At 44.1% G+C, this 27504-nt stretch overlaps 1 protein-coding gene across 5 annotated transcripts in view; it reads left to right on the forward strand.

The window, feature by feature from the left end:
* The window catches only part of LOC137380015 (contactin-4-like), a 1659092-nt gene that overhangs the window by 720145 nt on the left and 911443 nt on the right, over nucleotides 1-27504 (forward strand). Inside the window, exons 1-2 of one of the 5 annotated variants that reach the window (XM_068051494.1) lie at nucleotides 19097-19116; nucleotides 22929-22996. The exons of 3 other annotated variants lie outside the window; for them this stretch is intronic. In XM_068051494.1, the coding sequence (XP_067907595.1) occupies nucleotides 22978-22996 (19 nt within the window). In that variant the 5' untranslated portion in view covers nucleotides 19097-19116; nucleotides 22929-22977. Of the gene's footprint in view, nucleotides 1-19048; nucleotides 19117-22928; nucleotides 22997-27504 lie in introns of those variants that run through there. One more of the 5 variants, XM_068051495.1, reaches the window with a different exon arrangement.

Below are 27504 nucleotides of genomic sequence, written 5' to 3' on the forward strand. Positions count from 1 at the left end.
ATTTCCCGTTGAGAAAGCTTATAGGCAGCTTTCTTAAGGCCATCACAGTGCTGGTCTGAAATTGGCCACTGGGAAAGGTTTTAGAGCTGCAAGAGGCAATTGTCTTCATTCCATTTTTTTCCCTCAATCATGTGGAGGTTCCAAACCTCCACTGAACACCTATTCCGAGAAGCCACATGGAAGCTAGGAGCATCATGGTTGTTGTCACTGTGTGAAGATCTTGGGCAAAAAACACATATTCCACCACTTCAGGGCATTGAAGTCCACTGGAGCTCCAATGCACTGTACTGCTGTGCATTCCTCAGACAAGATGCCCTGGGAGAAAAAAAATCTCTTCAAATCTTAACTTATTTTTGTCCAATTTTGCTTTTCGTAGACTGTGAGGAACCTAATTTAGGAATGGAACTATTGTTTGTAATTCACTATGGTTTTAAAGAGAGTGAGTTTCTTCTTGAAAGTAGAAATTAATAATAAAATCTGGTGCTACAGTGTGTTATACAGATACATAAGGAATCTTTATCTTCCTGTTTTGTGCAGTTTTAAGCTCATTTATCCCTTCATTCCAGTCAATTTCTGTAGAGCAAGCTGCTATTTGTATTTCAAGTTTTAGCATGCACTTCATAACAAATGTTCTCATGTATAATCAATACAGAAATAACAAAACAAATGTTCTAACAAGAACATCAAAATTATTTTTCTACTTACCCGCAAAGGAAAATGTAAAGGTCAGTTTTAAGATTAACACATTAGCAAAGTTGAACATTGATTAAAATATTAATATCAGTGTACTTCTCCTTAATGATTTGAACAAGTTGGTTTGAAGTGCACTATTCAGACTGAATTTCTGCTCATCCTATTCTGCGACTGACACATATTTAACCTTTATCCTTTTTCTCTGTGCTTGCTGAGCATAGTGTAGAGACTCATTAATATTTAAGAATGATAATAACAATGTGACAGGTTTCTGCAATTTTACAGGCTCCTATGGTTATTTTTGCTGTCACAAATTTGATACCACATGAGCTGTTAATGTTAGCAGCCAGTTTCTTGAATATTTATTATCTTAGCTCCAGGGTAGTGCATTTTCACGAAACAAGGGGATGTATTTGTTTTGATTCACATTCATGAAAGAAAAATAATTGCAGAATTTTGAACTTGTGCAGTAACCTGCTTAAAAGCTTCTGTTTGTATCAAAAACTGATTCATCAAGTTTGAAGGACAAAGGACTTTAAAATGTTGTCATTGTATTTTTCTTGCAATTCATTGGACACCGTTTATTCAGTCTAAACATTCCAAATGTCAAATTAATCAGCAATCTTAGCTTGTGTTATTTATGAGTGTCCAACTTGCAGCTGAATGCTGGGCTATTCATTTTGTGAAGCATTGTAACTGTAAATTCAGACATGGACCAAGTGCAAACCTTGCACCTTAAAAACAAATGTTTGCACTCGAGAGCAACTCTCAAGGGACAGAAAGGCTCATGGGAGATAATGAGGTAACCAGAGGGAGAAATGTTAGTATGTCACACAAGAGTTGCACAATAGCTGAAATATTTACAGGTGGAGAAATGAGGATTGAGAGCTGCAAAGAAAATCTTTGGTAATAAAATTTTGGTGACAGACAAGTAAATTATGCTGTATTTCAACTGCATCTATAAGTTTTATACTACTATGTCCAATTTTGCATCAATGTGTTATTATGCCATCTTTCACTGTTCTCATATAAGGGAAATGTAGAGGTCTATACTTGTGTAGTTAAAGCCATGTGCAGAGCTGTGCTCTCCAACCAGTAATCTGGCTGGAAACCCATTCCAACCAGCTGACTTTCCCATTGGTTCTCTTCTAACACAAAGTGAGGAATTTTAACCTGCCAGTGTGGGTAGGTGTCGAGGTGTGTGGGTGGCTAAAACAGCAAAAAATGCAGGCGTGTCAGTAAGCCAGTAGTTACCTGCCAGCTTCTGCATTTAACTGGAGGGCGGTGGTGAGCATGTGGAAAACACCCATGGGACAGGCAGGTATGCTATTAACATATGCTACAAGCCAATTGACTACATCTGTAACCATGGATTCCGGCTTTAACTGCCAACACACAGGTTTCCCAGGCCTCGTGAAACTCGCCAGGTTAAACAAGGCAAGAAGACAGCAGGCATTGATGGGGATGGAATGCCTTTAAAAACAGAGATATGATAGCTGCTTCTTGGCGTAGGAGAAAGGCTTTAGCTCACAGGACTTGTTCTGAGAGTGTGATCTCACTGCTTTGGAACTGATTAGCAAGACTTTAGAGGTCATTTCTATTACCTTAGAGTTCTTTGAATTCCATTTGCACGTCCCAGCTGTCAGCCTTCTCAGCAGCATGGGAGCAGTTTCTGCAGCTCTACATTGCACACTCGATGAGGAACAAGAGGATCAGCTGAAGCCTTCTCCTCAGCTACCTGCTGCTCCACAGGACAGAGGGAATGGACACAGAACTCCATCTCACAGGAGGTAATTCTCCCAGCAAAGGGTATACAGGCAGAGGATAAGCTTCCTGGACATGACTGAGCACCAGTTCCTCAGGAGGCTCAGGCTTTCACATCAGGTCGTAACTTGATATTTGCAGCCTCCTTGAACAAGACTTCCTTCCACTGGACCAGGTGGGCACGGATTGCCAGTCGTGGTCAAAGTCACCCCAGCCCTAAATTTCTTCACCTCCAGCTCCTTCCGGGGACTTGCTGGTGACATCTGCAGAATGTCACAACCTGCTGCACACAAGTGCATTTAACAGGGCTGCCACAAGTCCCTTTCATTACAGCTGTGGTCAGTCAGAATGAGAGAGCCCTTGGATTTGCTGCAGAGGCTGGAGTCCCACAGGTACAGGGAGTCATAGACTGCATACATGTGGAAATCAAGGCAGGCTCAAATCAGGCATAGTCATCAATTGAAAAGGATTCCACTTCATCAATGTTCAGTTGGTATGGAACCATTAAAAAATCATCATGCATGTCTAGGCAAGACACCCAAGCTGGGTGTTCATTCTACGCCAGTCACATCTCCCACAGATATTCAAGCAGAGTGAGCGAATGGACCCTTACAGACAAGGACTACCCCCTAAGGATATGGCTGATCACACCCATAACGACTCCTAGCACTGATGTACAGGAAGGGTACAACAGAAGCCAAATGAACACAAGAGCGGTCATTGAGTAAGCCATCAGGATGCTGAAGGTGGGATTCCAGTGCCTGGACAGATCTGGGGACATCCTTCAGGATGCACCAGCAAGGGTGTCCAGATTGATTGTGGTCTGCTGCGCCTTGGATAGCATAATGCTGCAGAGAGGACTGGAGCTGCAGCAGGAGGAAGGTGAGGATCACTTTGCGTCTGAGGAGGAGGATCAGCCTGATGTGGCCACAGTAACTGCAGCTGCTCATTTAGTTGCCAGGGATCCATGGAACAGAGTCTTTCACACAAACTTCAGCTGATCTGAGGCAGTGCACCCATCTGACACATCAAAGCTGGACCCACTTTGCTCATCCCCAGCACAAAGCAGTTCCACAATCAATAATCCATCCCTCTCACTGACACTCACTGCTGGTCTTCTGCTGTTGTCATACCATCTTCCTCAATGTTGAAGGCCATTTAGCAGGTGACAGGCAACAGTGGTAATGACTGGACAATGGAACTTTGAAGTGAAGTTTATGGTGCACAAATATTGACAATAAATGTGGTAATTTAACTCACTTTTAAACACTCAGGAGATTTTGCTTGTGAAACTGTGAAGTTTTTCTCTTCCTTTTCCTGTTGTTCCTATGTAGTGTTAAACCCTGTGGAATCAGAAGAGGTACAAGCAGGTGCTCGTTCCCCTGCTCTGACTGCTGAGATGCTCGTACCGAAGTCCCCTTGGTTTTGGAGCCCATGAGTACCTCGCCAAAGACTGTCCCACTTCCACCTCTGCAGTCAGAACCTCACCACGCTGTCTCCTGTCCCGATGGCTGAGTATGCCCCTGCAGAGATGGTGCTTTGGGAGGAGCACTGGAAGCGTTTTGAGCAGAGTCCCCATTTCCATCTCCTTTTTCTCAATCTTCCCTCTCGTTGCCCACCCACACTTCCCTGAGAGCCTAGAGCTTCAGTGAGATGCTGAACAGCTAAGGCAAGGCTTTCCTCCATCCTGTTTAAACTGACAGACTGAGCGTGCAGCTATTGTATTTCTTTTATTCCTTCATGAGATCGGGTGTCACTGGCTATGCCAGCATTTATTTCCCATCCCTAATTGCCCTTGAGAAGGTGGTGGTAAGCTGCCTTCTTGAACTGTTGCAGTCGTCGGGGTGTAGGTACACTAACAGTGCTGTTAGGAAGGGAGTACCAGGAATTTGACCCAGCGACAGTGAAGAAACAGTGATATAGTTCCAAGTCAGGATGGTGTGTGGCTTGGAGAGGAACTTGCAGGTGGTGGTGTTCCCATGCATCTGCTGCCCTTGGCCTTCTAGGTGGTAGAGGTCACAGGTTTGGAAGGTGCTATCGAAGGAGGCTTGGTGAGTTGCTGCAGTACATCTTGTAGATGTGACACATTGCTGCCACTGTGCGTCAGTGTGGAGACAGTGAAGTTGAAGGTGGTGGATGGGGTGCCTATCAAGTGGGCTGCTTTGTACTGGATCGTGTCGAGCTTCTTGAGTGTTGTTGGAGCTGCACCCATCCAGGAGAGTATTCCATCACACATTCATCAGTTCTGATGAAAGGTCACTGACCTGAAACATTAACACTGCTTCTCTCTCCACAGATGCTGCCAGACCTGCTGAGTATTTCCAGCACTTTCTGTTTTCATTCCATCACACCCCTGACTTGTGCCTTGTAGTTGGTGGACAGGCTTTGGGAAACAGGAGGTCAGTTACTCGCCGCAGAATTCCCAGCCTCTGATCTGCCCTTGTAGCCACAGCACTATGTGGATGTTCCAGTTCAGTTTCTGGTCAATAATGACCCCAGGATGTTGATAGTGGGGGATTTAGCGATGGTAATGCCATTGAACATTAAGAAGATGGTTAGCTTCTGTCTTGTTGGAGATGGTCATTGCCTAGCACTTGTGTGGCGCAAATGTTACTTGGCACTGATCAGCCCAAGCCTGGATGTTGTCCAGGTATTGGTTGTATGCCATGTCTGAAGCTCCATTCAGGTGGCCACTCTTTCTATGTTGCTGGGTATCAGTGCAGAGGCCTGAGACATCATTGCATCCATACTAGATTTGGACTCCTCCAATTTCTCTCCAATCTGTACAGTGCCTCTGAAAATGCTGACAGGATCTCTTACATTTTCTGATGCTGCTTCAGAATAGTCCTCTTGGTGGATGACTCCAAGCCTCAGTATCTGTGTCCAGCTGAGCAGAGCTTGAAACATCCTGTGCCCTCCGACAGGGGCTCTCTGCTGTTGTATCTTTCTCCAAAATCTTTTGCTACTCACTTGTGATGTGTGATTCACCATGTGACAATGCAACTACCTGTCTTGGAGGCACCACTGAGGTGTGTGTATCTGAGCCCATGGAGGATATACTTGAGTCATGTGAAGGTGCTTCATCAGAGTATGCGACCTCCTCTGAGGAATCCTCAGGCTCCTCTGGCACGAGCTCCTGAGCGACACTTGCAGAACATGTGGGAGATGGAAGACTTGAATTAGAACTGATAAGATTGAAAGGGTCATGGATATCACCGAGTGGCTACAGAGCATTCTGGAGGGCAAGGGCAAACAGCCAAAGGTCGTGGTCCATATTGGTATCAACAATATAGGAAGAAAGAGGGATGAGGTCCTGCAGGCTGTTTAGGGAGTTAGGAATGAGATTAGCAAGCAGGACCTCAAAGGGAGTAATCTCCGGATTACTCCCAAGGCCATGTGCTAGTGAGCATAGAAATAGGAAAATACACCACATGAATGCGTGGCTGGAGAGGTGGTGCAGGGGGGAGGCTTCAGATTTCTGGGGCATTGGGACTGGTTCTGGGGAAGGTGGGACCTGTACAAGCCAGACGGTCTACACCTGAATAGGACAGGGACAAATATCCTTGCAGGAAGCTTTGCGAGTGCGGTTGGGGATGGTTTAAACGATTTTGGCAGGGAGATGGGAACCTAAGCGCAGTCTTAGAAAGGACATTTTCAGGGAAGGAAACAGGAGGCAGAAAATTAGCGAGTGACTCTGAAAGACAGAAGAAGCAAAGGTTAAAAAGTGTGCAGCACAAGAATTTGGCAGTGTTAAAGAGTATTGAGTTAAATGCAAGGAGTATAGTAAATAAAGCCGATGAGCTGAGGTTACAGATAGACACATGGCAACATGATATCATTGCTATAACGGAAACTTGGCTTACAAGAATGGCAGCTCAGCTTCCTGAATGTAGAGTTTACAGGCGGGATAGAGAGGGAGATAAAAAAGGAGGGGGTGTAGCATTATTAGTTAAGGAATCAATAACAGCTTTGAGGAGGGGCGATATGCTAAATCAATCATCAAACGAGGCCATATGGGTGGAGCGCAGAAATAAAAAAGATGCAGCCACACTACTAGGAGTGTACTATCAATCCCCAAATAGTGAGAGGGAGGTAGAAGAACCATCATGTAGGCAAATTTCTGATTGCAAAAATTATAGGGCAATAATAGTTGGGGATTTCAACTACCCCAATATCAACTGGGATACAAACAGTATGAAGGGCACAGAGGGGACAAAATTCTTGAGCTGCATTCAAGAGAACTTTTTTAGCCAGCACGTAACAAGCCCAACGAGAGGGGGGCGCAATTCCAGATTTAGTCTTCGGTAATTAGATTAGATTAGAGATACAGCACTGAAACAGGCCCTTCGGCCCACCGAGTCTGTGCCGACCATCAACCACCCATTTATACTAATCCTACACTAATCCCATATTCCTACCAAACATCCCCACCTGTTCCTATATTTCCCTACCACCTGCCTATACTAGTGACAATTTATAATGGCCAATTTACCTATCAACCTGCAAGTCTTTTGGCTTGTGGGAGGAAACCGGAGCACCCGGAGAAAACCCACACAGACACAGGGAGAACTTGCAAACTCCACACAGGCAGTACCCGGAATCGAACCCGGGTCCCTGGAGCTGTGAGGCTGCAGTGCTAACCACTGCGCCACTGTGCCGCCCAGTGCAGCTGGGTAAGTGGATGAAGTAACTGTGTGTGATCATTTTGGAGATAGTGACCATAATACAGTTAGTCTTGGCATAATTATGGAAATGGACAAAGATAAAACAGGAGTAAAGTTCTAAATTGGGGGAAGGCAAATTTTACGAAACTGAGAGAGTAGACTGGATACAGCTACTTGAAGGAAAATCAGTGGCAAGCCAGTGGGAGGCATTCAAAAGCAAGATACTACAGTCACAGTGTAGGCATTTCCTTACAAAGATATTGCAGTGGTACTGCCAAATCTAGAGCCCCCTGGTTATCGACAAGCTTACAGAGTAAGTTAAAACAGAAAAAGAAAGCTTATAACGATCACAAAATTCTTAATTATTTAGAAAGTGCAGGGGTGAAGGAAAAAAGGAAATTAGAAAGGCAAAGAGAGGGCATGAAAAATTATTGGCAGATAAAATCAAGGAAAACCCAAGATGTTTTATCAGTACATTAAGAGAAAGAGGATAACTAAGGAAAGGGTAGGGCCTATCAGAGATATACAGGGGAACTTATGCGTGGATGCAGAAAATATGGGCAGGGTTCTTAATGTGTTTTTTGTTTCTGTCTTCACAAAGGACAGGGTTGATGCAGACATTGTAGTTAAAGAGGAGTGTGAAATGTTAGATATGATAAGCATAATGAGAGAGGAAGTACTAGAGGGTCTGACATCCTTGAAAGTGGATAAATCGCCAGGGCCGGATGGATTGCATCCCAGGTTGTTAAAGGAAGCCAGGGAGGAAATAGTGGATGCGCTGAGGATCATCTTCAAATCCTCACTGGATATGGGCGAGGTGCCAGAGGATTGGAGGTCTGCGAACGTTGTACCATTGTTTAGAAAGGGTGCGAGGGATAGGCCAAATAATTATAGGCTGGTCAGTCTGACCTTGGTGATGGGTAAGTTATTAGAATCAATTCTGAGGGACAGGATAAACTTAGAAAGGCATGGATTAATCAGGGATCGTCAGCATGGATTTATTAGGGGATGGTCATGACTTACTAACATAATTGAGTTTATTGAAGAAGTAACAAGGAGGATTAATGAGGGTAGTGCAGCGGATGTGGTCTGCACGGATTTTAGTAAAGCATTTGACAAGGTCCTGCATGGCAGATGGGTCAGAAAAATGAAAGCCCATGGGAGACGGGAATGTGGCAGGTTGGTTCCAAAATTGTCTCAGTGACAGGAAACAAAGGGTAGAAGTCGACAGATGTTTTTGCGAATGGAAAGCAGTTTCCAGTGGTGTTCCACAGGGCTAAGTGCTGGGTCCCTTGCTGTTTGTGGTATATATTAATGATTTGGACATAGTTGCTCTGGAGAGAGTAAAGAGGATATTTACACAAATGTTATCAGGGCTTGAAAGTTGCAGCTATGAGGAAAGATTGGATAGGCTCGGGTTGTTTTCCCTAGAACAGAGGAGGCTGAGGGATGACTTTATTAAGATGTGCAACATTACGAGGGGCCTAGATAGAGTAGACAGGAAGGACCTGCTTACCCTAGCGGAGAGGTCAATTACCAGGGGGCACAGATTTAGGGTGATTGGTAGAAGGATTACAGGGACATGAGGAAAACCTTTTTCACCCAGAGGGTGGTGTGTGTCTGGAATTCACTGCCAGGAATGGTGTGGAGACAGAAACCCTCAATTCTTTTAAAAGGTACCCTGGACATGCACCTGAAGTGCTGTAACCTGCAAGGCTATGGACCAGCTGCTGGAAGTTGGGATTAGAATGGGCGGCTAGTTTGTTCAGCCAGCACGGACACGATGGGCTGAATGGCCTCCTTCTGTGCTGTAATTTTTGTATGTTTCTGAAAGGGTTTACGGGACTAATTGTGCAGATCATCACTTCTCATTGCCTGCTGACATGAGTGAAAGTTGTGTGGATGTACGATATCTAATTCTGTCACCAGGTATCTGGGAGATCACCATCTCTCCATCACCAATGGCCACACATTCCAAGGCTCTGCTTATCTTCAAAGAATCCTCTTCCACAGTGGCCAGGATCGTGATGACTGGATGCCACAGCCCCCGACTCTTTGCCTCTCCCTGGTGTTCTGCTCTTTTCTCCTGCAAGGAGAGAAAGAAAAGTTATGAGTGTGGGAAGTGGAATGTGTTGAAAGGATGGAATGACAGTATTTGTGGATGTTCACTGTGAGGGATGGGTGTGAGATAACAGAAGATGAGGGTGAGTGTCACTGGTGGCTGGTTAGTTGAGGATGTGAAGAGCTACCTCAACAGGGAGGAATGGGTGGACCTGCAGGGTGTGTTGGTCTGAGGAATGCTGTGCAGGAGAAGGTTAGGGAGGTCAGAGTGAGGGAGTTGGCACTTGAATGTGGCATACCACTCATCTTTCCTGTCCTCATGAGGTCACTGAACCTCTTGCAGCATTGTATCCATGAGCGAGGCACCACACTCCTGCTGCTCACCTCAACTACTTCCAACCATGCCTGCTTGGTTTCCAAGGCAGATTTCTTCCACCTGTTACGACCAGGTGAGGAAGGGGTCTCAGGCCCCCCTTTCGCCCCTTCTCTGGTTTGACCGCAACAGGGTTTATGTTTTATAACACAGTGATTCAACTTTACCACCTCAGTCAGCACTTGCTCCTGTTATAGAGTCATAGAGAGATACAGCACTTAAACATGCCCTTTGGCCCACCGAGTCTGTGCTGACCAACAACCACCCATTTATACTAATCCTACATTAATCCCATATTCCCTACCACATCCCCACCATTCTCCTACCACTTACCTACACTAGGGACAATTTACAATGGCCAATTTACCTACCAACCTGCAAGTTTTTGGCTGTGGGAGGAAACTGGAGCACCTGGCGGAAACCCACACGGTCACAGGAAGAACTTGAAAGCTCCACACAGGCGGTACCCAGAACTGAACCTGGGTTGTTGGAGCTGTGAGACTGCGGTGCTAACCACTGCACCACTGTGCCCAATATAATGTTATATAATGTTCCTGTAATGTAATTGCTAATAAACCAATCAGACAGGTTTTCTTGAGTTTAAACAAGAAAGTTGTAAGTGTATTAACCTTATCACTCTAAACCAGTTAAAAATACTAAAATACACGATGCATCCACGTTCACATTCACACGAGAAGCACACACACACAGACAAATAGATTACAGAGGGAAAAAACACAGAGTTGGGAGGTTGGAGTAGAGTCCTTAATAAAAATGGAATTTAAATACGAAGTTTAGTTCCAGAGTTCTTAGTTGAAGTTGTAGTCCTGAAGTCCTCGCATGGTCACTTGTATAATTCGAGTTTGCTTCCCAGGTTCTGGAAGGCAGAAGAAGGGCTTTATCCATGTCCCCTGGTTGCTGACTGTAATTTATCTTCCACTAGCTGCAGCTTGAGGCTTCTCAGGATCTCTACTGGAGACAGAGAGAGAGAGGAAGGATGTTCCCTGGGTGAATCTCAGTTACTGTGTGACTTCTGAGTCACCACTCACAAATCTCCAGAGTGGCCCAAGCAGTCACGTGATGTGATCACCTCTTTGTGTTTGAATCAGAAGCTGCCAGAAAGGTCTTTGAAATTCAAGCTGTTCAAACATACGTGGTAGGGGGGGTTTGGCTCTTTCAAAGTCAATGGGTGTTGATGGTTTTCGATGACCCCCATTGATAAGGCTATCCCAGATAAGTGAATCAGAAAGCACCCCATTGTTCTGGCTAGGCTGGGTAATCATGTCTGTCTCCAGCTTAATCCTTTGGTTTATCAAATGCAAATTGTGCGTGGCCATCTTGGCTACTGGTTGCTCTGTTTTTAAAAGTTATTTGTAATAATGTCCAGTAAAAGGCTCAGGAAAAGTTCCACATTATGCAATTAATATCTCAATTTGGTATGTGGGGTTTGCATCACACACCCATCATCTGGGAACAAAAAGTCTCTGCGTGCTTTTGCAGTCTGCAGCATGATATCCAGGGATGCATCAGAAAACCGTGGGACAGTCTTCCCTTGTTGAAACTTCATCACTCAAGTTGCTGTCTTTCACTTGCCAGTTGTACAATGGACCCAATCTGAACCTTACAGAGTCTGTTTAAATACTGAAGCTTCAACAGTCAGGTGTGGGTTGTCATTGTCCCGCTCTCTCTAAAGAATTGGGAAATTGGTCCGGAAATAGGATGTTAATGCCGTGGCTCAGTTAAAGGGCCACTGAAAAACCTGCTCCTCAAACCTACGAGTCCCCAACCCCCTGTCCGCTTCCCCAGCTGCGAACATGTCCGGCTGTTAAAATTCGTCCAGAACAAAGTGAGTACAGTCTACTGGCTTTGTTTCTTCTTATATTTTAATTTTACAATTGAACATATTCACATTTCATGAACTAGATTAATGCTACAATTAGTGAAAAACCAAAACAATGTGAGGTTGCCCCTTCTTGAGGTGGACTCCCGACTGATGTTAAATGCTCAAATGACAGAAGTTCAGCTTTGACAATTTGCATTTCTGCAACACTGGAAATGCTTTTGAAATGAAGCAAAAGGTAATTGCTCTGTTAGAGAAAATGGTGATGTTATGTATCACCTGTCAGTATCTTCTCTTTCAGTAAATTTCCTGGAGCTATCTACAGAAACCCTGTTATAATATATCTATTTTACTTTGCAATTTCCTAGAGACAGAGATCATAAAGGTAAGTCCTCACACCAAATGAGTTTGTATTCTAACCAGAGTAAGTCCATTTTATAATAGTTTATCTTCAATTTATGATCACTGCTTTTCTCCCTTGTATTTCACCCTTTTCAGTCTCGAGTTTGCCTTCTACCTCTTGATTGCTTCTTTATTAAACTGTTCACCTTTTAAAATGTGATTCTTAGAAGTAATGCACTGAGCAAGCAGAGATTAGCATTTAAATTTGAACCTGACCTTTTTGTGACCGAGCTGCTCCAAAGTTATAAAACATCAACTAGTCAAAGCCCTATTTCCTTCATTTAAAAGGAATGGGAGGAGTGTCCAGTTTTCTGTGTGTCTCACACTGACCAATAGTATCATGGAATATGTAGTTTTGTAACCTACACTGCCTGGGAATGTGGTAGTGTTAGCAGTTGTGAAAAATAGCAGCCAATTACTGTATGTCTCTAAGAATGAAGGTAATTCTTAAGTAACTAATAAGTCTTTCGACTGGTATAAACAAGCCTAATTATGTTAATCCAGCTGCGGAACATACAGTTTTTGTATTAAATGTCTCAGGTATATCAACATAATCCTGACTAAAGAAATCACTATTATTTTGCAGTCCTTGAAAGGTAGACAAATCTTTGATATAACCAAAATAGCTCAGAATCCTGCTTTTAATTCTTTGCCAGTTTTGTGCTACTCCACCCATCTGAGTTCTTTGTCTTTCTTGTACAAGTTTTGAACAATAGAATTTCTTGTTCTTGCAATGCTAAACTTCTGTCTTTTCAAATTCATTTAGGATTGATTCATGATGTCTGTGTGAAATGATTTATATTTAGATTTGTGTTATACACCCTACACCTTCTAAAATGGGGTTTTAACATCTTAAATCTCAGGATAAAGTGAGTTCAATATGGTTCAATAAGATGACTATGAAATAACAACAATATTTTATTTAGAAAAATTAACTATTCTTGAAGGGGAGGGGGAATTGCTTCCAACTTTGGACTTATTGAGGCCTAAATTCAGTATAGTTGAGGCCATGTTACAGGCATAAAACAGATACAGTGGTAACTTATTTAGCAGTACATTTGGTCCACTGCTAAATTCACGGGCATTTTTTTTATTAAAAGGAGGCCCTGCACCCATTTCAGACCCAGATTCATAAACTAATTAAAACTAGTGAATTACAAGCTCTGATTAGTATTACTGGGTTTGAGCTGTCCAACCACCTTCAAGGGACCATTGGTGGCCACCCAAAAATGGCCTCAATACTTCCAAAATGTCATTTTCTTTGTCAAGTTGAATGGAGCCGAAATTCTGCTCTATGTTATACAAAACTACTGCAGGCTGCTTCTTGCCTGATCTCATCTACATCTCGATTGCCTCACCCCACCCTTTGGATTTACCTGTTGGCCTCTGCAGCAGCCAAATTTAGTTAGGCCCAAAGAGGCAAGCTGCATTGGGACAGCTGACTAGTGCATGCAACTCAACTGAATTTTGGTGATGAGGCCCAAGGAGGATTTAGTTCAATCCTCAGGACTGTCTGTTCTAATGTGCTGTTGCTACATGCCACCTGAATCACATTGGGCCCCGTTATTTATTACTCTAACAAAGTATATACGAGGAATGGTTTAATTTAATACAACAGATTTTAAAAGATAGAAGTTTGGAGTTTTGGTTCCAACTTATAAATTAAATGGAACCAATTTGCAAGGTCAACTCAAATAAAATGAAAAGAAAATTCTGTTCCTTATAACTTAAAATTCTAAAGTACAGTTTAGCTAAGGAGTTAGTATAATACAAATACGATTAAGGCAAAAAATACTTAAAGATACAGTATTCACATTTTAAAAATTGTATTAATAGTTGGCTCACTAATTCGCAATGATAATTTAATTTGCAAAAATGTGAAATATATTTCATACACCTAAATGGCATCAAGCTTAGTAAATTTAACTCCATTGGTATAATTCCCATTCTAATGCATAACTCTTCAGCATTAATTGTTCTTTAGCTCTCATTCTTTAGTGTAAAGGGGAAAGGAAACAGCCATCCCTAACCAGCCTGGCATACATGTGAATCCAATCCAATACTACATGATTGAAACTTGGGGGTTGAAATTGAACCTCACTGTATACATTTTTCAGGCGTATTACAATGCAATAAGCCTCAATTTCAGGGACTAATGTTCTAGGTGTCAAGGACAAACCTAAAACAGATGTTAGGTCCCTCAAATATGTAAATACAGAGCCTAACATCTATGAGGTGCCCTCACAGAAATTGGGCAGCGATGAGCGGGACAGATCATGGAGGACAAAAAGCAACAGATGAGATTTCAGGGAATTTGGAGGTGAAGGACCACCAGGGCTCAATTTTCCAGACAGCATAAATTCTACATAGAACAAAGGTACCTCAACCCCAAGTACTGTATAGAGAGGTTATGCCTCACTTAACTTGAACTTAAGTTGAATTGTGCCATTCTTAGAAATGGACTGGCAGCCAAGGAGAACATTGATATTGTGTTGCCAGTAACAGTAAAGTCGTAATCAATTTTTTGGCAAGTGTTCCTTCCAGGAAAACGTTAGAGACATGGCAAGGATCAGACAGTTTATGGTTCCTCCTGTATATGCGAGGGCACACATGATCTGTTTCAAGGTGTTTGTGGCTTCATGTTATACTTGAGCTCATCCTTCTTCAGTTCTCAGCTCTGCCTCTTTCGCAGCCACAAGAAGTGACTGATTTATACTTCCTCACTTAAATCAGTAAAAACCCCAGATTGTGTCTGAGTTTGTGCCTGCTTCAAATCATGATTACACTCAGTGCTGTGCTAAAAGATTTTGCTAAGAGAGATTAGCTTTCTGTTCCTTATGTCGGACAAGAGGACAGACTTTCAAACTTATCAAAGGTAAGTTTAGACTTGCTATCAGGAAGGTTGTTTATTTCATATAACACATGGATGCACTTCCAATTAGAGTACTAGAAGTTAAACCCCTGGAATCCTTCAAAAACAACGGACAGAATTTAAAATTTTTTTGAAGAGATAAACTAACTTCCTCAGTCATAATGACTTTGTGATCCTGATGTTTTGATACATTGTCTTAAGAAGAAAAAGGCATTTTAAGTACATGTAGACACATTTGCACAGATAAAGCATACAACTGTATTTGTATAGATCAGCAGCATGTTCCTTTCTTCAACTTTCAATGTGTCTTATATTACATATAGTATCTGATGAAGTAAATTATGACCTTCTTACGGGGGTGCGTCATGTCACTTATTTAAAAGCAACCTTTTTCTGAAGGGAGAGCAGAAATATGCATTGAATAAACTGTACTGTGTATCTCAAACATAAGCAACATTTTCTGACCTTAACACAGCTAACCAGAATACAAAATATCTTGTGTACAAAAGGCGAGGTGGCTTGAGTGCCAATATGCTAGCCATGACATTTTCCTTGTCATACTTGGTTGATAATAGCATTGTAGTAGCAACATAGAAAATAGGAGCAGGAGTATGCCATTCGGCCCTTCGGGGCTGCTCCGTCATTCAAATAAGATCATGGCTGATTGTCTAATTCAGTATCCTGTTCCCGCTTTAACCCCATATCCCTTGATCCTTTTGGCATTAAGAAATATATCTATCTCCTTCTTGAATATATTTAATGACTTGGCCTCCACTGTCTTCTGCAGTAGAGAATTCCACAGGTTCACCACCCTGTGAGTGAAGAAATTTCTCCTCATCTTGGTTCTAAATGGCATACCCCATATCCTGAGACTGTGACCCCTGGTTCAGACTCCCCAGCCATTAGGAACATCCTCCTTGCATCTAGCCTGTCTAGTCCTGTTAGAATTTTATAGGTTTCTATGAGATCCCCTCTCATAGTTGTAAAACAATGTTCAGTAGCGGCAGTGTGTACCATCTACAAGATGCACTGCAGCAACGCACCAAAGCTTCTTAGACAGCAACTTCCAAACCCGTGACCTCTACCACCTAGAAGGTCAAGGGCAGCAAATGTATGGAAACACCACCACCTGCAAGTTCCCCTCAAGCCACACACCATCCTGACTTGGAACTATATCACTGTTCCTTCATTGTCACTGGGTCAAAATCCTGGAACTCCCTTCCTAACAGCACTGTGGGTGTACCTAGCCCACATGGACTGCAGCAGTTCAAGAAGGCAGCTCAACACCAACTTCTCAAGGGCAATTAAGGATGGGCAATAAATGCTGGCCGAGCCAGCGATGCCCAAATCCCATAAATGAATAAAAAAAGTGTCCTCTGACTTATTCTGAACAGTGCCACAGGAGACCTGCTCCTGTATAATCATTAAGAATTTGACATCAGCACACATTAACTATTTACGAGATCTTCATGTGTTATATTTATTTGACACACCTTTGAGTCAATGTTTTGCAATATAAATATCTATGTTCACATTTATCGTAGAAAACTATGTAAACTTGCTATGTTAGAATTGCCCAGTATGCCTGCTGGAATGCTCTGTGATCCTGATCTCTGAATTGTTTCTTCAAGCTCAGCTGCCATGCTGCTTTTCTCTGAATTGATTTTTTCTATTCTCAGATAAATTTAAAATTAATTTTCAGTTTTTTAATATTCAGGGTTTTTTTTACTTTCAACTAAATGTATTAATATTCCTTATTTCCATCTGGGTTTTCTTTTTCCTCCTGCTGTTTTCTTGAGTCGAGAGGCTCCTGCTCAGGCCCTGCTGTCTTATCCAATTAGGAAAATCTTTTACCAAGTACACAATGTCTGTTCTAAGGGATTCTCTACTGGGATTGGGGTGATATATTTGCATGGATTGAGGATTGGCTAATGGACAGAAAACTGAGAATAGGAATAAACAGGACATTTTCAGGTTGGCAGGCTGTAACTAGAGGGGTACCGGAAAGATCAGTACTTGGGCCTCAGCTATTCACGATCTATATTAAGTGTAACATATCCAAGTTTGCTGATAATGCAAAGTTAGGTGGAAAATAAGTGGTGAGGAGGACACAAAGAGGCTGCAGAGGGAGATAGACAGGTTGGGTGAGTGGAAAGAACACAGCAAGTGGAATTTTTTTAAAATTTCTTTCATGGGATGTGGGTGTCACTGCCAAGGCCAGCATTTGTTGCCAATACCTAATTGCCCTTAAACTGAATGGCTTGCTCAGCCATTTTAGAGGGCAGTTAAGAGCCAATCACATTGCTGTGGGTCTGGAGTCACATGTAGACCAGACCAGGTGAGAATGGCAGATTTCCTTCCCTAAAGGACATTAGTGAACCAGATGGGTATTTTATGACAATTGATGATGGCTTCATGGCACCATTACTGAAACCAACTTTCAATTCCAGACTTCTAGTAATTCATTGAAACTTTTTTTATTAATTAATAGAATTTAAATTTCTCCAGCTACCATGTGAACCCATGTCCTCAGGACATTCACCAAGGCCTCTGGAGTATTAGTGCCGTGACATTACCACTACGCCACCATCTTCCCGATACAATGTGATGAAGTATGAAGTTGAATGGTGCAAGACTCAGAAATGTTTGCATTCAGAGGGATCTGGATGTCCTTGTACATGAATCACAAAAAGTTAACATGTAGGTACAGCAATTAGGAAAGCAAAAGGTATGTTAGCTTTTGTTACATAGGAATTGGAGTATCAGAGTACTCCACAGAATTCCAGGGGCTGAAATTTTTGTGCCTCTGGGAGACAGGATGGGAGGCGAGAGGGCCCATAAAATACCGATGGAAAGCCCATTGCCTTCCTGTTACCATGCGATTTTGCTGGGGGCAGGAAAGGCCGAAGACAGCCTTCCCACCCAGAGGCCAATTGAAGCCCTTTGTTGGCCATTTAATAACTACTTATGGCCTCTTCCTGTCACTGCTGGTATTCTACCAGCAGCGGGGGGGTGCCTCCGCCAAGTGGTGTAGTTGCCCAATAAAACAAGGTGGCCTCCCTGTGTGCTTAGTGGTGGGGGTAGGGTGGGGTGGAGGGCCTCGCCCTTTGGCAATCTGTGGCCCATGAAGGGCCTCGGCTGCAAAGGCCACCTTTCCACGAACACTCCCCCCACTCTCAACAACCACCCATTTTCCCCCGCCCCCCTCGGCAGCTCTGCCGGACTGGCCCTGGTGACCCTGCCACATTTAGCTGAGGTCCGGAGCTGCAGTGATGGCCCTGGTCCAGGACCTCTTGTAGTACCAACAAAGGCCACTGTCTCTGCTCCCAGTGATGCTGCCGATAATACTGAGCTGCCAGCCCTCTGATTGGTTGGCAACTCTTGGAGGCAAGTTCTCAGTCCTTAAAGGGGCGGGGGCCCCAGCACCAGGAAGTTAATTGCCCCAGGGCTGTTAAATAGAGTTACGGGTGTCCTCAAAGGACCGAGGTGAGGTTCCCCTCACCTTTTAGGCCCAGTGTCGGGACCCCCGTCAGCTCCATAAAATTCAGCCCCTGGAGTACTGTGTGCAATTTTGGTCTCCTTAACTAAGGAAAGATAGACTTACCCTAGAGGGATTGCAACAACAGCTCACTGGACTGGTTCCTGGGATGAGGGCATTATCTTATGAGGAGACATTGAGTTGACTAGGCCGATATTCCTTGGAGTTTAGAAAAATGAGAGGTTATCTCATTGAAACATAGAATTCTTAAGGTGCTTGACAGGGTACATGCTGAGAAAATGTTTCCCCTGGCTGAGGATTCTAGAACACAGCGACACAGTCTCTGAATAAGGGATCGCATTTAGGACTGGGATGAGGAGAAATTTCTTCACTCAAAGGGTTCTGAATCTTTGGAATTCTCTACCCCAGAGATCTGTGGATGTTATGTTGTTGAGTTTATGCAAGACAGAGGTCAATAGATTTTTGGGTACGAAGGGAATTAAGGGATATGGGGATAGTGCAGTGGTTGGCAATGTGTCCGTACACGCTGTCTGTAGTAAAAATGTTGAGGTCCGTGGTAATTTTAAATGGCTTGTTCCAAGCCTTTAAACTTCTGTTTTAAAACACAGGTTTAAAGGCTTAGAGCAAGACATTTATCATTATCAGGAACAAAGGTAATTACAAAGGATCAGGCGAGTTCCTACAGCCCGCCAAAGTTTTGTATCAGGCCCGCCAATCGAAAGCACGAATGGTTTGCCTGCACACGGACCTCTGTCTAATTGGAGCACGGGGAGTCAGGAATCTCTGGGAAGAATGGAGCTGTCAATCAAGGGGCGCTGACCAATGGGAGCAGGCAGGGGCAGTGCTGGTGGAGTGCAGGAGAGGCGGGACTCACTGGGAAGATTGGTGCCATCAATCAAGTGCTCCCTGCCTGTGTCTCAGCTGCAGAACCAGATCTTGAGAGTGTTGGTGAGTAGAACAGATTGGATAGTGCACAGGAAGGCAATGATAGAACTGGAAAGGCTTGACTTTTTTGAGCCAGAGCAAGCTGTTTTTTTATAGGCAAAGAGTCCACTTTCTCAGCTCTCCAAACACCCTGGTTTCTCTCAGAGTGCAAGCCCGGTGCTGAGCGGAAATGTGTTTCCGCTCTTGGTGCATGGGGGAAGGGGTGGGACAGGAGAGAGTGGCGGGGGAGGAGCGAGACAAATTGACGGAAGGGGGGGGTGGAGAGGGAGAGAGTGGTGGGGTGAAGAGGGAGAGAGTGGCGGTGTGAAGAGGGAGAGAGTAGTGGGGTAAAGAGGGAGAGAGTAGTGGGGTGAAGAGGGGAGAGTGGCGGGGGAGAGGGAGTGAGTGGCGAGAGAGGGAGTGAGTGGGGGGAGGAGGAGGGGGGAGAGGGGGGATGGGGAGGGGGCAGAGTGGAAGGGGAGGGGGGAGAGTGGAAGGGGAGGGGGGAGAGTGGAGGGGAGGGGGGAGAGGCTGGTGAGAAGGGGGACAGGAGAGATGGGATAGAAAGGGGCAGGGAGGTATGGGATAGAGAGGGGGTGGGAGAGATGGGATAGAGAGTGGGAGAGAGAGATGAGAGAGGGAGCTGTGAGAGGGAGGGGTGCAGGGAGTAGAGGGAGTGGGCAGGGGAAGAGAGAGGGCTCGAGGAGGAAGAGGGTGGTAGGAGGAGAGGGGACAAGGAGGGGGAGAGGGGGGAGGGTCACGGGGGAGAGGGGAGAGGGACACGAGGGGAGAGGGACACGGGGGGAGAGGGGGGAGAGACATGGGGGGAGAGAGGGGAGGGATATGGGGACTGAGAGAGGGAGACAGCGGAGAGGAGGGAGAGAGGGGAGGGATATGGGGACTGAGAGAGGGAGACAGCGGAGAGGAGGGAGAGTGGGGGGACATGGGGGGAGAGAGAGGGGGACACAGAGGGGAGAGGGATGGACACAGAGGGGAGTGGGATGGTCACAGAGAGGAGTGGGGGAGAGGGACAGAGACAGAAAGAGGGAGAGATCAAGATCACTCCTGACAGATGGACATCTATCCGAATTCTTTGCATTGTTCATCAAGTGCGTGGGCAGACATTGACCACTTGTGCAAGCAAAAATAATGCCAGTTATCTCACTAAATAGGAAGCAATGTGATTTGAAACGGACTGTGTTTTGATGGCATTATGTTGGCAGATTAATTGCACCCATGTCCATGCCTGAGTCAATAATTTTGTCAAATGTCCGTGGTGCAACATGTTGGTTCCTATCCCTGGGACAGTGCAGGAAGGTAGAGTTGAGGTAGAAGATCAGTCATGATTTTATTGAATAATGGAGCAGACTCAGAGGGCCAAATGGCCTACCCGTGCTCCTACTTCCCATGTCCTTATGAGCTGCATTACTTCCTCTGTAACTTTAGATTTGCATTGTCTGCCCTTTTCCTGTATTCCACCCAGAAAATGTGCACAACACATCTGAATTGACCCACAATGTGTCACTGGATTGGTGAAGTAGCTGTTTAGGTAGATGAGCAGTACTCTTGCAGGTGCTTTTAGATTGACCGCTCATTTGTGCATTGGTTTTAGTGCACCGACATGACAACCTTCCAGAATCCACACAGAGTATAATTGTGCAGCCCTGACAGCAATCTAAAAAATGAATAATTTAACTCCCTTTGAATGCGTTGTCTGTGAGCTGAAAGGAATCTTGTCTACAAGGTATTGTGATGAGAAGTTTCTGGCAATTATAGATATGTCACTCTCCTTTAAGAGAATTAAATGACTGAGAAAGGAATGTGAGGAATGTAGCAGAGATAAGAAATATCTATAAAAGCAGTGTTTTGTAAAGCTGGGAGTAAAATGTACAATCCTGTTGCAAATGAAACAGCTTGACACTAAGACAAAGGCAAAACACTGCGAATGCTGGAAATCTGAAATAAAAGCAGAAAATGCCGGAAATACTCAGCAGGCGCAGTGGTTAGCACCGCAGCCTCACAGCTCCAGCGACCCGGGTTCAATTCTGGGGATTGCCTGTGTGGAGTTTGCAAGTTCTCCCTGTGTCTGCGTGGGTTTCCTCCGGGTGCTCCGGTTTCCTCCCACATGCCAAAGACTTGCTGGTTGATAGGTTAATTGGCCTTTATAAATTGCCCCTAGTATAGGTAGGTGGTAGGGAAATGTAGAGACAGGTGGGGATGTGGTAGTAATGTGGAATTAGTGTAGGATTAGTATAAAATGGGTGGTTGACGGTCGGCACAGACTCGGTGGGCCGAAGGGCCTGTTTCAGTGCTGTATCTCTAAACTAAACTAAAGTTCTGACTGTGTCTGTGGAGAGTTAACATTTCAGGTCTGTGACCTTTCATTGGAACTGGGAAAAGTTAGAAATGAAACAAGTTTTGAGCATGTGAAAGAGACATGAGTGGGTAAAAGAGCAAAAGGGAAGGATTATGATAGGGTGGAGGGCAGGAGAGATCAAATGACAAAAGGGTACATGGTGCAAGGCCAAAGGGAGTGGTAATAGGACAAGTAAATAAACCAACATGTGTCTTGAGGAAGTGTAAATGGGAGGATGTGTCTAGCTACCATCCGAAAGCAAAAATAAAAGAGAAGCAAGACAGTAAAAAATCAAACCAGCAAAGAAAATGGAAACAAAATGGGGGCAGAGATGACAATTTATAATTGTTGAATTCAGTGTTGAGTTCAGAAGCCTGTTAAGTGACCTGTGAAAAGATGAGGGGATGTCTCTCGAACTTGCATTGAGCTTCATTGAAACATTGAAGAAGGCCGAGGACAGAGAGGTCAGTGTAGGAGCAAGGTGGAGAATTAAAATGACAGGTGATTAGAAGCTTGGGGGTCACACTTGAGGACCATATGGAGATGTTCCACAAAATCATCATCTAGTCTATGTCTCCCCAAAGTAGAGGGGCATCTTAGTGCTGGAGTGGAGAGTGCATGCAGGGATGTAAGGGGCATTGGAGGGATTTGCAAACAACAATGCGAACTTTGGAGTTAATTCACTGGGAGCCCCTGGAGCTCAGAGAGTGTAGGTGTATGGTTAAGGGTATGGGCTCTGCTGCTTTGAATGAGGAGTATCTTGTGGCTCAGTTGGTACCACTCTAGCTTCTGAATCAGCACATTGTGGGTTCAGATCCCATTCTATGGACATGAGTTCTAAAATCTAGGCTGATACTCCAGTGCAGTATAGAAAGAGTGCTGCACTGCTGGAGGTGCTTTCTTTCACATGAGATGTTAAACCAAGCCCTTACTGCTGACTCATATGGATATAAAAGAGCCATGATACTATCTTGAAGAGTTGGGAAGTTATCCCTCGTATCATGGCTAATATTTATCTCAGAGGAACATAGAACATAGAAAAATAGGAGCAGGAGTAGGCCATTCGGCCCTTCGAGCCTGCTCTGCCATTCAATACAATCATGGCTGATCATCCAAACTCAGTAACCTGTTCCTGCTTTCTCCCCATATCCCTTGATCCAATTAGCCCCAAGAACTGTATCTAACTCTGTCTTGAATATAATTAATGATTTGGCCTCAACTGTTTTCTGTGGCAGAGAATTCCACAGGTTCACCACTCTTTGGGTGAAGAAATCCCTCCTCATCTCAGTCCAAATGGCTTACCCCTTATCTTTAGACTGTGACCCCTGGTCCTGGACTACCCCGCCATCGGGAACATCCTTCCTGCATCTAGTCAGTCCAGTCCTGTTAGAAATTTGTAGGTTTCTATGAGATCCCCTCTCATTCTTCTAAACGCTAGTGAATACACGCCTAATCGACCTAATTTCTCTTCATATGTCAGTCCTGCCATCCCAGGAATCAGTCTGGTGAACCTTCGCTGCACTCTCTTCATGGCAAGAACATCCTCCGGTAAGGAGACCAAAACTACACACAGTATTCCAGATGTGGTCTAACCAAGGCCTTGTATAATTGCAGCAAGACATCCTTGCTCCTGTACTCAAATCCTCTTGCTATGAAGGCCAACAAACCATTTGCCTTCTTAACTGTCTGCTGCACCTGCATGTTTAGCGACTGGTGCACAAGGACACCCAGGTCTCGCTGCACCTCCCCCTTTCCTAATCTATCGCTGTACAAATAATCTGCCTTTCTATTTTTGCCAGCAAAGTGGATAACCTCACATTTATCCAAAGGCTGAATTTTACGCTGCCCCAGCGGGTAGGATGGTGGCATGGGGGCAGCGTAAAATTGAGCAGGAAGCTCCGGGAGGCCTACCCGCCCCGCTTCTGCCTCCGGCCAAGTTTATGGCATCGGGCGGGGGGGTGGGAAACGGCCCACCCGGCTGAGGCCAATCAAGGCCCTAAGTGGCCACTTAACGGCCACTTAAGAGCCCTCGCCCGCCTCCACAGGTATTTTACCCATTGCAAGCAGGCGTGCTGGGGACGTGAAAGGCCGCCCAGCAATAGCTGCCGGTCTTTCTGCACCCCGGGGGGATGCCATGGCATTCAGGCACAGGGTGCCTGATTGAGGGCCACCCTCCCCTCCGATCCCACCCCCAGACCCAAGACAGCCCCCCTCCACCCAAAGGACCACTCCAGCCTCACCGGGGAAGGACCGATCCTCCTGGTGAGGCAACTTTAACTTACCTTCCCTCCAGGCTCCCGGTGGCGCTGCTGGGACTAAGGGCTGCCAGCCCACTGATTAGCCGGCAGCTCACGGAAGCAGGACCTCTTCCCTCAAGTGGGTGGAAGTCCCGCCTCGGGACAATTAATGCCTGGGGATCCGTAAAATACGGGACGGATCCCCGGGTTAGGCAGAAATGGGTACGCCACTGAATTCCTGTCCGCCTAAGGTAAAATTCAGCCCTTTCCCAATCTATCGCTGTTCAGATAACAGCCTTTCTGTTTTTGCCACCAAAGTGGATAACGTCACATTTATCAACTTTATACTGCATCTGCCATGTATTTGCCCACTCACTCAACCTGTCCAAATCACACTGGAGCTTCTCTGCATCCTCCTCACAGCTCACACGCCCATCCAGCTTTGTGTCATCTGCAAACTTGGATATATTACATTTAATTCCCTCATCTATATCATTAATATATATTTTGAATAGCTGGGATCCTATCACTGATCCCTGCAGTCCCCACTAGTCACTGCCTGCCACTCGGAAAAAAGACCTGTTTATTCCTCTCAATCAACATCATGAAAACAGATTATCTAGTCATTATCATCTTGCTGTTTATGGGACTTGCTATGCGCAATTGGCAAAAACAGAAAGGCAGATTATTATCTGAACGGCAATAGATTGGGAAAGGGGGAGGTGTAGCGAAACCTGGGTGTCCTTGTGCACCAGTGACTACATTACAAGTGACTACACTTCAAAAGTACTTCATTGGCTATCAAGCAATTTGGGACATGAAAGGTGCTATGTAAATGAAAGGTTTTCTTTCTTTCTTGAAAGTTTAAGGTGGGAATGCCAGCTAGGAAGTATTAGAGAAATCAAACCCTGAGCTGATGAAGGAACATGGAAAGTTTGAAAACTAACCTTCCCACATTTATTAAGCAAGGCAAAAATCACCTTTTCATTCTTTTATGCTTTGCATAAATTTGAAATTGAACTGAATGGCACAGTGCATTGGAAGCAGTGTTACAGAATTGCAGAATAGGGCACTTAAAACATTCTTCTCCACATGCTGAGTTTACTATATCAGCCATGCAGATGTGGAGGAACCCGAGCCCTGAGGCTAGGCGTTTCTCCACAGAGAGTAAGGGAAAAGTTGTCTTTAGTGCACCTCTCAGCAGTCATTTTTAGAGCAGCATCAGGATAGGCCTGGGAACTATCTAAGAAGCAATAATAATATATTAATAAAAATAAGATCAAGCGTGCAACCATTTGGTTAAATTCATATTATTAATGAGCACAAACAATTCCTGAGATAACCTGATATTCAAGATTTCTAATCGAACAGCTAAATGGAGAAAGATCAAGCAAACAACTTTCAGGAGAATCTTTCATTCTGCTTCTTTCAGGACTTAGGGCAGCAGGTATTCAGAGTAAAAACCAAAAGAAAAATGGAATGGGAGGGTGATTTAAGTGGAAGAAAAAAAAAAGGAGTGAAATAAACAGGACAAGATAAACAGAAAGAAAAGCAAAATGCTGCAAGAAATCTGAAATAAAAACATTAAAAAAAAATATTTGGGCCAGTGATATAAAAATGAAGAAAGGAGAAAACCTAGAAGACCCTTCAAGTAAATTGTAAATAGTGCAGCACTATATAACTTCAGATTTAAAATGTGTATATATGCTTGACTGGGAATAAAAAAATATAAGTTTTATCGTTTTTGTGGTGAAGAGTGTATTCACAAAGTCTACAAAAAAATGAGCAAAATAGAACCTACAGGATCTGGGGGCTGTGAGCCAGGAATACAGTTTCAAACATCACTGTAGAAATTGCAGGACTTCTGATAGTACACACATAGGGCTGAATTTTACAGCCCCCCCCTCCCCCCAACCTCCACTCCAATGTCAGAGGTAGTTCCAGGGAGGCCAGAAAAGGCCAGGAAGGCCCGGCCATATATTGCCAGCGGCGGCGAAGCCTCGTGGCGGCCCCACCACCACTCGGCGACAAGAGAATATTTAAATGTATTGAAATAAATGAATTAATTACTTACCCGCTCCTGCTATCCATTCCAGAGCGATATTGGTGTCGGTGGCCGGCACTCCCACACTTTCGGATCCCCGTTTGGGGATCCGAGGTGGGTCCCTGGTGGGGAGGGAGGAGCAGGAACATTTTTCAGTGCGGGGTGGGGAGGAGCGGGATCAGATTAATTTCATTGGTCTCGGGGTTGTTGGGAAGGGGTAAATTTAAAGTTGATGAACTTTGGGGAGGGAAGGGGAAGGTCAGCAGCACAAGTTAAGTGTTTTGGGATGGGGAGAGGGCAGGTAATTACTTCTATGCTTATTGGTGGGGGGAGTGGTAGAGGGTCAGGATCACTCGGTGTATTTATTAAAATGAGTATTCCTTTAAAAATTTAAATTGCAATCTTGGGCTCAAAGCCCTTTAGAAATGGTGTCGTCGCCTGCGCAGTGGTGCCTGACGGCATTTCCGGGGATGGACCACCCGCCCCCCTCCATATCATTGGGAGGAGGGGGCAGTCTGCCCCAGCCATTTAAATGAGCCGCCGAGTTTAATATCGTGGCAGCTCCGCGAATTGCGGCCTGTGCGTGCGAGCCTCCATTGTTTACGGATATCTAGCCCATAAAGTATCATTAAAATTCAGAATATGGTGGCACGTGTCCACTTATGTAGTGTGTTTCCAGATTCCAAGCATGTGCAAAAAAAATCACTGAATGTGCAGATCCCTTACTTACATTAAAGAAACATAATGATGCAGTTAATATTGATTATGGAAGCATGAAATATAACAAGCCTTCATTTAAATGATCTTAGCTTTAAACCAACTTCCTCACCAAAACCAAGATATGCACATTTTCTATATCTAGATCAAAAGGTTGGATAATATGATGTACCACATTTTCATATTTGGAACATTTTGACAGCATACTTTCATCTGTTTCAATATAAAGCTAATTATCCATGGCCTCACAAGAATCTAGCCTGGCTAAATGTATAATAAATATTGGGATAACTTTTAGCTCCCAGCTGGGTTATATGCTGACTGAAATCCAGTCACATTTTTCAGTGTTGCAATGTTATATTTGCGAGATATTCTTAATGGAATTTTACATTTATTTTGAAGTGAAAATGCTTTGAGTGCAAAATTTAAAAATGCCTGCAATTCACATCTCCTAAATTTTTAGCATCACCTTTGGCAGAAATCTTTTTCTTATCATTTTTGTGGGAGAGTTTTGATTTCCATTTTTCAGCAAATGCATAACACCTTGCATTTATTAGGGTTCTAAACCTGAACATTGATAATATATCCAATGAAGCAGTGACATTTATGATACTGAGTAGGATATGGCATTAACAGGCTTCTGAAAAAAATTAAGTTGTTTGGAAGGACCAATGCGATGGAAAGTTGGGAGGGTTATGAAGCTGAAAAAAAAGGTTTTATCAAGTTTACGGATTGGTAAAATGGATTATCTCCAAAATTAGGGTGATTGAAATTCTAATGCATTAAACATTTTTTCCATCAAATTAATAGTCTGATTATTCAAACTCCGACTGGGTGTAAAATGTTTCCAATATGTTTTTGTGTAAAATGTGGTTGTCTGGTAACTAACCGACTTGTTTTACCTGGAAAATTCTGAAGTCATTTGAGTCATACTACTGTTGAAATGAAGGCTTTTAAAGTACCGTTCGAAACATTGGAACAGGAGTAGGTCATTTAGCCCCCGAGCATACTCCACCATTCATTGAGATCGTGGCTGATCTGCGACCTAACCCCATATA

Source organism: Heterodontus francisci, chromosome 19, assembly GCF_036365525.1.
Source record: "Heterodontus francisci isolate sHetFra1 chromosome 19, sHetFra1.hap1, whole genome shotgun sequence".
Lineage (NCBI taxonomy): Eukaryota > Metazoa > Chordata > Chondrichthyes > Heterodontiformes > Heterodontidae > Heterodontus > Heterodontus francisci.